Raw genomic sequence first — 12,069 nt, forward strand, 5'->3', positions numbered from 1 at the left:
ATTATATCAATAAGAGGTTGTTTCTTGCTCCAGAAAAAGAAGAAAAGAAACATATCCCATTCCAAAAAATCATCCTGAACTCTCTCCTCCAGGTTTAGTGGCTTCCAGTTTCACAATTTGTGTAACACATGATATATTAAATCCTTGAAAACTGAAATTTGAATCCATGTATTATAATTTTATCAAAACAAGAGCATAGCAGCACTTACTCCGGGTTGGTCAACAACGTTCACTGCAAAGCGTTCTTCAGTGGTAGGAGTATAAGTCTCAGAAAACGGCCTGTGCATCAAATCCTTTTATTAACATATGACATGCTCTATAACAAGTACTATAGAATTAATGCCTCAAACAACTAGATAATTACAGAGTGTTGATAGTAAACCTTGCAAGAAATGCATCCAATAAAGCAGATTTTCCAGCCTTCTTAGGCCCAAACACAAAGCACTGAAGAACATTTCGGTCCAACTGTTGCTTCTTGCGGTCCAACCGTCGTTTCCTTGTTATACGAACAGAAGATGCAGGATCGCCCGTGTAACCAATGTATATCAGGTTCTCTATGGTGTAAACTGGGTCTAGGAGTGTCATGAGAGACCACTGCAGAAATTGAAGAAGAATAGACAACTATAATACACTTCTTTTAGAAGAAAAATCTATCCTGTCTCAAACTGAATGCTGGATAGGGTGGAGGGGTTAAATGAGAAGAATATACAAGCACCTTAAGTGATATAATAAGGGAGATGTGAAATATATCAGATTCAGGAAAACTGATAGAAAAACTTGGGTTACAAGCATACCAGTGATAAAAAGTCATCAATCGACAATCCTCCCATTGCATTTTTTTCTGCAGAATCTCTGTATGGTGCTTCATTCCAAGGACTGGAGTTTCAAAGTGATAGTTGCATGTCCAATGAAATCATGGAAGCTCATTAGTATGTCAACAAAAAAAATCATGTGGACAGAATAATGGTTGCCAAAATATTCAACTAATAAACGTTGGAAANGCTCATTAGTATGTCAACAAAAAAAATCATGTGGAGAGAATAATGGTTGCCAAAATATTCAACTAATAAACGTTGGAAAAGATCTCAATACCCTGTTTTGTAAGGATAGTCATAGGATCATAGGATCTAAAAAACCGCACCTTAAATATGATTGATCATTCACAACTGAGTCAAGACTATAAATACAAGACTAGGCTGAAAGAGCAATTGATATATATCAAATCATATCAATCATACAATATGAACTTCAAAAAAGTTGTGAAGAATGTTGTTCAAACTACAACAAGATAAAGTTCAGTTGCAATTAAGAAGAATCAAGCATCATTTATGCAACAAGGGTTTCAAGATACTTCAGGTGCGGTTACATTTGTTCTTAGATGGTTACAAATTCTTGATGGATGATTGAAATCTAGATTTATGGTGTTTCGTTAATGTATTTTAAGTTTCAAGATTTTTTATTTACTTTTAGGTTACAGTTATATAATATGAAAGTTACCACCCTTGAAATGCTTTATAGAAGGTTAAGGGTTTCATTTTGAGGCTATATAAAGTCATGTATGTTGTCTTTGTAAAATAGATTTGAAAAATGGATTACAAAGAGCATTTGTGCTTTTCTTTTAATCTAAGCTAAGCTTATGTAGTTATAGTTTAGGTTGCATTCTTAGAATCATTCAAAATCATTATTTGCTTCTATTTNCTTTGTAATTCTATATAGTTATAGTTTAAGTGGCATGCTTAGAATCATTCAAAATCATTATTTGCTTCTATTTGGTTAAATTTACACAAGTGCTTCGCCAACATTTCTACTTTTGGAACATATCTCAAAACAACAAACCAATAAGAGAGACAAATGAAAGATTATTTTCGGTTCAATGCACAAGGATGCAATTTTTAGCTTATAAAAATAGAACCATGATTCCCAAAATGACATATGAAGAGAACTGCCAAATGCAGTGAAGCCAATAATTAATATTTAATACCTCTCGGGTGCTGTAGAAAATAGTTCTTCAAGATCACGAGGCCGCAAGGCACCATTCTGGTGGGTAAAAAAAAAAAAATAAGAAATTGAAACTAGAATTTGAATCATACGGAACACCTTAGAAAACAAAGTCAATGACATAACAAAAGGATACAATTTGTAAGTGTAATATACTATCCTACCAAACCAACTGAAGCCTGATAAAAGAAAAAAAAAACCAAATCCTAAATCTTTCTTAATAGAATTATATCATTCCTCAAAATGAAAAATACAAAACAAGCAAAACACTCCGTCCCCAATTGAAGTGAAGAATTTCACGACCCAAAGTCCATCCATCTATGAAAAGTTAGTTGTTTCCATTCAAAAAAACATTGCCCACATATGCATTCTGAATTAAAAGCCTGCTCCATGAATGTGTAAGAAGTAACTGTTTCCAGAAAAATATAGAAGGGATAACTAATATACAAAATCGTATAGACTGTAGTAATTCAACGTATATTATGATAAGCTTGATTTTGCAAGTCTTTGGCAGTGTGGTGGCAGTTGACCTATTCTACAGAAGTTGAGGACGGCCACCATGTGATTTTTCATTACCTGATCTGGAGCTCTCTTTCCAAGAGCTGGGATAAGTTCATCCGAAAGTTTGATATCATTATTGTACCCAAACTTCCTGAGTACGGTCCATGTTGTCTCCAAACGCCCCTTCTCTATAAATAAGGCATGAAGAAAGAGGAATCCTGTCAAAGTGAGCCCATGATCATTTACTCCCTCAGGAAGTTTTTCTTGAACAACCCTCTTAACCCCCACAATTTCAGAAGGTTGTAAAGGAGCATTGAAACATTTGACCTGATTACAAAATTAACAAAAAAAAATAATAATAATAGTAAGGGCTCCATATGAGTCAAATCNAACAAAATTAACAAAAAAATAATAATAATAGTAAGGGCTCCATATGAGTCAAATCGGTCATTTTAATATTAAAATGTCAGACACTGTAACTAACATATAAATAAATACTTCATGAATTGCTGCCAAAAAATTTGTAGACTATGGAAAGGAAGACCTGAAAGTCATTCAGCTCAGCATCACTCAGANTAAATAAATACTTCATGAATTGCTGCCAAAAAATTTGTAGACTACGGAAAGGAAGACCTGAAAGTCATTCAGCTCAGCATCACTCAGAGCACCATCTTTATTGTGATCACATAGAATAAATATCCGTTTCAGTGCCCGGATGCATCTAGGCTTTAGAGTTTGAGTTTCTTGATCAAAAAGTGGGCCTGTTGGGTGAAGTACAGCTTTTTGGGCGTAGTAAAAGACCTCAGAAATCTGCAAATGGAACAATACAATGTTGAAAACACGTGATTCTGTTGCGTTAATACTGATCTACACAAAAATGTGGGAAGTGAAAATTCACATCTAAGAGGTATTGATGGTAATGTTTTCATATAAGCATGAAAACACTACTCAGCGGTGAATCAACATGGACCGATAAATCAAGTTGGACACAATTGCAAACTTTAGCCAAATGGGAAAAAGAAAACAAATTACAACACATATGAGTCAACCTGATATACCTGATTAATGGAGCAATAAATATACCTGAATATGTTTAAATGCCGAACACTCGATGCATGTTTCAATTTCTCGAAATTGTTGCATTATTGGGGACATAACCTGCTCCAAGCTCACCTGCTGATTCTCATCTCTCAAATCCAGCTTACAGCCCACTGCTATAACTGGAACCCTCACCTACTTGTTTAAACCATTATATTCAACATCAATAAAATGATCGAGTTGACTTACGAAATACTGAGCAGATTTCAGCAAAGGGAATGCTAAGGTTTTCAAATTAATGAGACTTGACTAGATAAACTCGTTAGATTCCAAGCTCAGGGATGTTATTATTCACTTTCTATCCATCAATGCTCAAGTAGGATGTAAGAGTTAACTAACCTCCAATTGACGAAGTTTAGGAAGCCAAAAAGTACTCAGCCGATCGAGGGTTTGAGGCTGATCACAAGCATAAGTTAGCACAACTACATCAGCTCGCTTAAGCTCTTCAGCAACTTTTGCACTATCTTCAGTGCTGGGAGAAACAAACAAACAAACAAACAAAAACAGAACCTTAGAGACCTTCTAGATTCATCCTTGAAAACCTTATGGACACAGGAAATAACCAATACGTATGACAATATAGCAGGAATTCATGTGATTTATTAGACCTATAAAGCTACATTAATCAGACAACGGTGCTCCAACTAGCAACAACAAAACAAATGAGAAATAACAAAGATCGGGAGCCTAGGTATTAAGTGAAATCATACCCATTCCCAGTTCTCCCCTTCCATCACCACTGAATTCCTCATAAATCTTCCAGTTTCTTAACAATCAAATTTCCCACAGAAAGTAAAACAATGCCAATTTTCTGGTCTCTCTTTTCTATTAAATTTTCGCCCATGAAAGGGGAATGGAAAAAGAAAAAAAAATGGAAAAAAATGGAAAAAATGGTATGCAGATATCTTGCCATAGGTAGCAGAATTCTCCTGTTAAAGTTGGAAACTACTTATATCGAGCCCATAATGCTGAAGGCAGAAACTATACCTCCATTAGCACATCCTTTTCCCATCAACGTCGAGATAGAACAAAAAAAAACAAACATAGCAACTACTACCGTGATGAAGTATCGATGATTGTGGTGGGAACACGATCTGGATAAATGTCTTCAGGCAGCCTCGTCGGTGGCAATACTGGGGGGACATTCACTGGAAAATTGTCTGCCGCAGCAGTTACGATCAAGCTCGACTTTCCGGTACCACGGTCCCCGGCAATAACTATACGAACCCCGGTCCTTTTACCTGGGTGTACATTACCAGCTGGCGCCCTTGCCATTGGAGGTTTATAAACTGCATAAGCGAAATCCCAAAACAACCTTCAGTGACAGAGAATTTCATCGAAACAGACAAGAAAAAACATAAACACCATAAAAACAAAAAAAAAAATATATCCAGTTCGCTTTATCGAAATCCAGATTCTTCAACACCTCAGAAAAGACAAAAAAAACACACACACAAATCCTANAAAAAAAAAAATCCAGTTCGCTTTATCGAAATCCAGATTCTTCAACACCTCAGAAAAGACAAAAAAAACACACACACAAATCCTATGAAATTGCGTATAGACTGAGAAAAACACAAAATACAATCGAAGCCAAAGCGTTCGGGAGAGTAAGAACAAGTAGTAATCAGTGAAAGTACACGATAACGAACGACGAATGAAAGGCGATATTGATATCGTTGTATTGAAGGTAATCGACCTGGAATCCAAAGGGTGAAGAAACTGACCTTTGAGATTATTCTATTTAAAAGTTGTAAAGCGCCACCGGACGCGGAGGCGTCAGCAGCACATACGACGGCGATGGGCGGAGCTGGTGGCGGATGTGGCAGCAGCGCGGCGGCTATGGGGAAGAAGATAGAGAGAGAAAAGTATTTGATTACGCAGAGAGGCAAAGCAGCTTCCTCTTCATTGTTCTCTTTGGTTTAATTTTCAAAATATGAAAAAATAATAATAATAAGAATTATTGTACTCTCACTCTAACCTTACCCCAAAGTGCACAGAGTTTCGATGTTTTCGGATCTAAATTGGGCCTCATTCGGCCCATTTTGGTACCGTTTGAAAAGTTTTCCCAAAATGCCTCGTACCAACGGAGATAATATTATTTGATTATAAACCTATGATCGTTCTCTAAATTAGTCGGTGTGGGACTTTCATCCAACACCTCCCCTCGAACAAAGTATGTCTCCCCTTAATCGAGACTCGACTCCTTTCCTTTTAGAGTCTTAATCATTTTTTACTATACCTTCAAGGCTCGACTCGAACTGTAGTTCATTCTCTGACTCTGGTTACTATACACGTATTTTTTTAAACGTTTTTTTAATGTTTGGGTTTCAAAAAAAAAAAAAATTGGCTACTACACATGTACTCTCGTTCAAGAGGTCACGTGTCGTTAAAAAGATGTTTCATATCTTTCCCGAATATTTGGGCTAATACAAATGGATCCTATCCTTGGACGGGTGGGTTTAAGCTATTACAAATGTTATCAGAGATAGGTTTTGATCGACCCTAGACTTGTGGGTTATGAGTCCACCACGTTTCCGCTACACCACTTTGATTTGTTATTATGAGATCTCACATCTCAACAAGTGAACGAAACCTTCCTTATAAGGGTGTGGAAACCTCTATCTACAAGAGGCGTTTTAAAACCGTGGGTTAAAGACAAACAGTGGACTTAGGCTGTTACAGGAGATGTTTTCACACCCTTGTAAGGAATGTTGGGGAAAATATTCATAACATGAATATATATATGTGTATATATATGATAACTCTCTAAAGGTAGAGTCAGATCAAGTCTTTTTGTATTTAATATGACACTCTTATTCACTATTTTCTCATTATTTATCCATTTATTCTACTGAGCATGAAATCGTCTATTGGTCTAACAGGAAAAAAACTATGATTTAGCATAAATCGATTTTAATTGTACATTTAATTGAGTTATGTGAAAAAATTGTAGACATTTATGCTGAACCATGATGAAGTAACAAATCTGAAAATAAATAGGGGATGACATGAAAATTTTAAATCACGTCAGCAGTTCAAGTGGGTCATTGATTATCCAATGAAGAACATCCTATGTGGACAACTTATTCCTTTTCAGCCTAAAGGGGAACCCGTGCTCTATAAAAGGAAAAGGAAGACCAAGAGAAAGGGAGCGACATTTTGGGGAGAAAAATCTAACTACGCAGCAACTGGCTGGAGTGAATTGCTGTGAAACTATAGAAGAAGAAAACCCTAATCCATAACTGTTGACAGCACAAGGAAAAGGAGACCAACAAGGATTGATTAGGGCAAAGAGGTGGACGTGAGAGCTCAAGAGAAGGGAACTTCCATTGACGAACGGCAACAAACCGGGATAACTCTCTATTTCCTTATTCTCTTTTCTTATTCCATCAATTTTACATAATGAAGATGCGGATTCCTCTGTTTAATTCAGTTTGTATGGAGAGCTAAACTCTATAGGGGAGCCGAGAGAGTTTTATATACTCTAAGTATGTTGACAGTATGATTTTAGTTTATTAAAGAGTTGTTGTTAATGATTTACATGTGTGTTTAATTAGCTACTTTACATACATAGTTGTTGTTCTCTTATTCGGGAGAAGAGAGGGAGCAATGAAATCCTCTTTAATACTCTATAGCAAAGAGCCTTGTTAATAGAAATTACAACGATTATGCATTCATGAACTTCAGAAGTGGGCTTGAGAATCTATTAAAAGAAACTAAAATCTACCACAAAACTCAACAACTTATCTATTTAATCTCTTAGCCGAACCTTCCTCATTATAGTTGATTTTCTGATCATTTTCTGTTGTAGTGACACTCTGTTTTGGTTTTGTTTAAGTAGTTAAAATCACCGACACCTATTTGAATGTTATAAAAAAAAAAAACTCACTTAATTTCCAGCCATAAAATTAACCAAAAAGATAGGTTTCCTGTGGAATTATCGATAATTTACTTATTACTTGCTACTCGTGATAGTGTATACTTACACTTATTATTGTGAATTTTACATCATTTTATTATATACATCCACAAGCGATCAATATATATACATATATATATATATATATNTCCTGTGGAATTATCGATAATTTACTTATTACTTGCTACTCGTGATAGTGTATACTTACACTTATTATTGTGAATTTTACATCATTTTATTATATACATCCACAAGCGATCAATATATATACATATATATATATATATATATATATATATATATATATATGTATATGTGTGTATATATATGTATATGTATATATATATATATATAAAATATTTTTAACCTAGGAATTTACTCANAATATATATATATATATATATATATATATACATATACGTGTATATATCTATATTTATGTATAAAAAATATTTTTAACCTAGGAATTTACTTAAATAAAATATAATTTTTTAACATTAAGAAAAGAACATTATTATTTAAAATAAAAATTAAAAAATGTAAAATATAAAAGTATTAAAAATTTTAATTTGAATATTTAACTTATTAAAATAAAAAAATTTGGAATAATAGTGATAAACTTTGATTAAAAATTATTTTTTCACAAAAAAAGANTAAAAATTAAAAAATGTAAAATATAAAAGTATTAAAAATTTTGATTTGAATATTTAACTTATTAAAATAAAAAAATTTGGAATAATAATGATAAACTTTGATTAAAAATTATTTTTTCACAAAAAAAAAAGAAAAAAGAAAATATATATTACGCACGTGCGCACGTGCAGCACGCCATACAAACATTACTTACTAGTGTCCAAAAAAGGTAGATGTGTTTGTTTTCCAGACGAAATAAAATGACCAAATTGGGGCTAGGAAATGGAGCGATCTCCTCCGTTGATCCAATCGCCGCAAACCTAATCGGACGGTCAATACGCCGAACGGTGGCGCTAGTTCTTCAAAAAGACGTAACCGGGATCACGCGCTCAATTCTCTTACTCGGCAATTCATCGTCTTCTTCCTTTGTTTGTCTCCGTATAAATTCGTACCTACCCAAACAAGAGAATACCGTTTGAATTTGCTCGAAATTTGATTCATCAGAGCAGAGAGAGAGAGCCATGAGTTTTGATCTCGAATCGCTCTCGGAGGCCACTTCTGGTGCGATTGGTTCGCTTGTCAGCACCACCATCTTGTACCCGCTTGATACCTGCAAGTCCAAATACCAAGCCGAGGTTCGAAGCCATGGACAACGGAGATACAGGTTGCTCACTTTTGTTCTTGCCTTGGTTTTTGTTTTTCTTGATTTGAGTTTGTGTGTTTCCCCTGTTTTCTTGACGGTTGCATTGATTGTTTTGGGTAACTTTCTTGTTTTGCTTTCGAATCGTGATCTGGAGTATCATTTCCGCCATCGTTACTGTGTTTTTTTAGGAATTTGTATAGTAAATTGAGTTAGTTTCTGATGAATGTAATCGACATATTTTTGGAGCTCGATCTTATGATCGTTGGAAATCTATCTCGTAATTGAGGGGTTTTCTTATCGAATGATCTATAGAATTTGAGAGTTTCTGAAGTGGTTGGCTGGTGAGCTGTGGGAAATTTGGCATAATTTCAAGCTCGTTGGAATCTTGAAAATCGCCTGTTAGTAATTTGAAAGCATTCTTGTGAGTTGGATGGCATGATTTTATTGAAGTATGGATGCAAATGGCTTGTTTGGTTTCATGGCGTTTAGATTATTAATGAAATGATGATTGTGGAAGAACAAAGTAATAGACAGGACTTTGTTGGTTGGTACCTCTGATGAACACTTTTGACACAACACAGCCCAATGAATGGAACTACCTCGTGGTTCAAAATCTAATTCGATGCCACAAATTTTGTATCGTAGTTCTTGTTTTTGCATCGGTATTGATCCGGTTGATTTTGGATTGTGTAGGTATCTTTCAGATGTGTTATGGGAAGCGATAAAATCGAATCAAGTTCTTTCGCTGTACCAGGGACTGGGAACCAAAAATCTACAATCTTTTGTTTCTCAGTTCTTGTACTTCTATGGATATAGCTACTTCAAGAAACTATATCTGGCAAAAACTGGGGCTAAATCAATTGGAACCAAAGCAAACCTTTTACTTGCTGCTGCTGCTGGAGCTTGCAATGCCATTTTAACTCAGGTTGGGATGTCTCTGTTGTCAACCATATGGTGAAAACACATTATTTTTCCATCATTGCATGCCCTGAATTTGAGTTCTTAGAGGAAAATAGTAGATTCTTGTTTGGGATCTGTGAAACATGTTATTTTGATGTTTAAATTTCTAAAAATGAGATACAATCACATAAAAGAGGAAGATAATAATTGATCTCTATCTCTTATTGTGTTGAAATTAACATATCACATGCTTTTGGCGACCTTGAAAGTTTGGTATGAATTATAATGATTCTAACTTTATTTTCCATGATGCTACGAAATAAGAGACGATCAATCAATATACTACTGATACTTGGTAGTCTGGTCATTAGTCTATGATATAGACTGTAACAGCTCAAGCTCACTGCTCGCAGATATTGTCATCTTTGGGCTTTCCCTCAAGGTTTTTAAACCGCGTTTACTAGGGAGAGGTTTCCACACTCTTATAAGGAATGTTTCGTTCCCCTTTCTAATTGATGTGAGATCTCACAATCCACCCCCTTGGGGCCAGCGTCCTCGCTAGCACACTGGCCGATGTCTGGCTCTGATACCATTCACAATAGCCCAAACCTATCGCTAGCAGATATTGTCCTCTTTGGGGTTTCCCTTTCAGGCCTCCCCTCAAGGTTTTTAAAATGTGTCTACATGGGAGAGGTTTTCACACCCTTATAAGGGGAATGATTCGTTCCCCTTTCCAACTGATATGGGATCACATCGACCGGGGGCAAGTCCTTGTTTACAAGGATTTAGCTTAATTTCTCAATTCAGTGTGCTACTTTTTTTTGGAATGATGGATGAAGAAAGAGTGAAAGAAAGCAAAGAACTCCTGTTTTTTGAGTCTGTCCATCCACATCTTGTTTGAGTTTGTCCTGCTTGTTGCAAGAGAAGTTTTCTTTTAATGCATTATCGTGTACAATATCGAGCTGCAAAGTTTGATCAACGTCATCGTTATATATAGTTCCAAGCCTCTTTGAGAACTCCTGTTGAAATACTGAATTTTAATGTTTCTACTGAATTTATCTCTTGGTTTGCCACTGTATAGCCCCTGGATACCGCCTCCTCTAGAATGCAGACAAGTGCCTTCGGAAAATCGAAAGGGCTTTTCACGACACTGACCGAGGGCAGTTGGAGTGATGCATTCGATGGCCTTGGAGTTTCCTTGCTGCTGACTTCAAACCCTGCCATTCAGGTACTTACCCTCTCTATGCTTATTTTCAGTCATCCGTTTCTTCGAACTCGACGTGACCGAAAGCATTCAAGTTGTGCAACATTCTCTCAATTTAACACACAAACTTCGATTCAATGCAGTATACAGTATTTGATCAGCTGAAGCAGAACCTCCTCAAAGGAAACCAAAACAAAACAGAACAAGGTTCATCTCCAGTAGTCCTTTCTGCCTTTACAGCTTTTGTACTAGGTGCAATTTCGAAAAGTATTGCCACCATTTTGACATATCCTGCAATCAGGTGCCTAATTTTTCTTTCGTCATCGAAATCCTCCTCCTCTCCTTACCCGTCTGGCATGTTCAAACAATTAAGATTTTCTCGATTCGCAGGTGTAAGGTGANATAATTTTTCTTTCGGTCACCGAAACTCTCCTCTCCTTACCCGTCTAGCACGTTCAAACAATTAAGATTTTCTCGATTCGCAGGTGTAAGGTGATGATCCAAGCAGCACACGACGATGAAACCAAAGACAACCGTCCAAAGGTCCAACGAACAGTTCCGGGTGTCGTCCATTCAATATGGAAAAGAGAAGGAATACCAGGATTTTTCAAGGGATTGCAAGCACAGATCTTGAAAACTGTACTTAGTTCAGCTCTGCTTTTGATGATCAAAGAGAAGATCACTTCAACTACGTGGGTTTTAATACTTGCAGCCAGAAGGTATCTATTTCTCACAAGGCATAGACTAAAAAGTAGCTGAAAACTGTCAATAAAGACCAAGAACATGTGAAGAAGAAGACGAAGAAGAAGCAATAACGATGGAGTAAGCTCCATTCCCATGGATATAATGCAAGGTTAGTGTTGGTTTTATCAAAATAAATTTTACTCTTTGGATCTTGTTTAGAGGATTATATGCTCAGTTAGAACATGACTGTAGGCTTTGATTAGACTAAGCCAATGCCATGAATTTTTGTTGAATTAGCACAAAGTAACTTAGTTTGTAACCATACATTTCATTCTACATAAATTCTATCTAAAGCCTGTTGGGGGACTAGTAATCATCGAATTGGAGCATTCCTCACGACAATATTGTTGAAAAATATCGAAGGGAGAGGAAGAAATACGCTTTCGAAGATCGATATTGGATTTCTTTTACGGTGCGTCTTATCTG

The 12,069-nt window shown here is 35.9% G+C and overlaps 2 protein-coding genes across 2 annotated transcripts in view; one reads left to right on the forward strand and one right to left on the reverse strand.

Annotated features, from left to right (window-relative positions):
- Positions 1 to 5,509, reverse strand: part of LOC111798861 (mitochondrial Rho GTPase 1-like) — a gene marked incomplete at its 3' end in the record, with an annotated part of 6,108 nt that extends 599 nt beyond the window's left edge. The window contains 11 exon segments of the mRNA XM_023682212.1: positions 190 to 279; positions 383 to 594; positions 795 to 876; positions 1,982 to 2,097; positions 2,351 to 2,407; positions 2,500 to 2,826; positions 3,133 to 3,309; positions 3,583 to 3,732; positions 3,937 to 4,069; positions 4,655 to 4,886; positions 5,325 to 5,509. Of these exon segments, the coding sequence (XP_023537980.1) occupies positions 190 to 279; positions 383 to 594; positions 795 to 876; positions 1,982 to 2,097; positions 2,351 to 2,407; positions 2,500 to 2,826; positions 3,133 to 3,309; positions 3,583 to 3,732; positions 3,937 to 4,069; positions 4,655 to 4,872 (1,562 nt within the window).
- A 3,036-nt stretch (positions 5,510 to 8,545) lies between these two features.
- Positions 8,546 to 11,959, forward strand: LOC111799259 (peroxisomal adenine nucleotide carrier 1-like). The gene is made up of 5 exons (XM_023682732.1): positions 8,546 to 8,816; positions 9,489 to 9,720; positions 10,777 to 10,923; positions 11,043 to 11,200; positions 11,385 to 11,959. The coding sequence occupies exons 1-5, from the start codon at positions 8,674 to 8,676 to the stop codon at positions 11,656 to 11,658; spliced, it is 954 nt and encodes a 317-aa protein (XP_023538500.1). The 5' UTR covers positions 8,546 to 8,673; the 3' UTR covers positions 11,659 to 11,959.
- Positions 11,960 to 12,069: the final 110 nt, after the last annotated feature.

Source organism: Cucurbita pepo, chromosome LG07 (genome assembly GCF_002806865.2).
Source record: "Cucurbita pepo subsp. pepo cultivar mu-cu-16 chromosome LG07, ASM280686v2, whole genome shotgun sequence".
NCBI classification, from domain to species: Eukaryota; Viridiplantae; Streptophyta; class Magnoliopsida; order Cucurbitales; family Cucurbitaceae; genus Cucurbita; species Cucurbita pepo.

Coding starts and splice junctions, on each gene's coding strand:
- LOC111799259 (XM_023682732.1), top strand. CDS start 8,674: ATGAGTTTTGATCTCGAATCGCTCTCGGAGGCCACTTCTGGTGCGATT. Junction 9,721..10,776: donor GCAATGCCATTTTAACTCAG/GTTGGGATGTCT, acceptor GCCACTGTATAG/CCCCTGGATACCGCCTCCTC. Junction 10,924..11,042: donor CTTCAAACCCTGCCATTCAG/GTACTTACCCTC, acceptor GATTCAATGCAG/TATACAGTATTTGATCAGCT.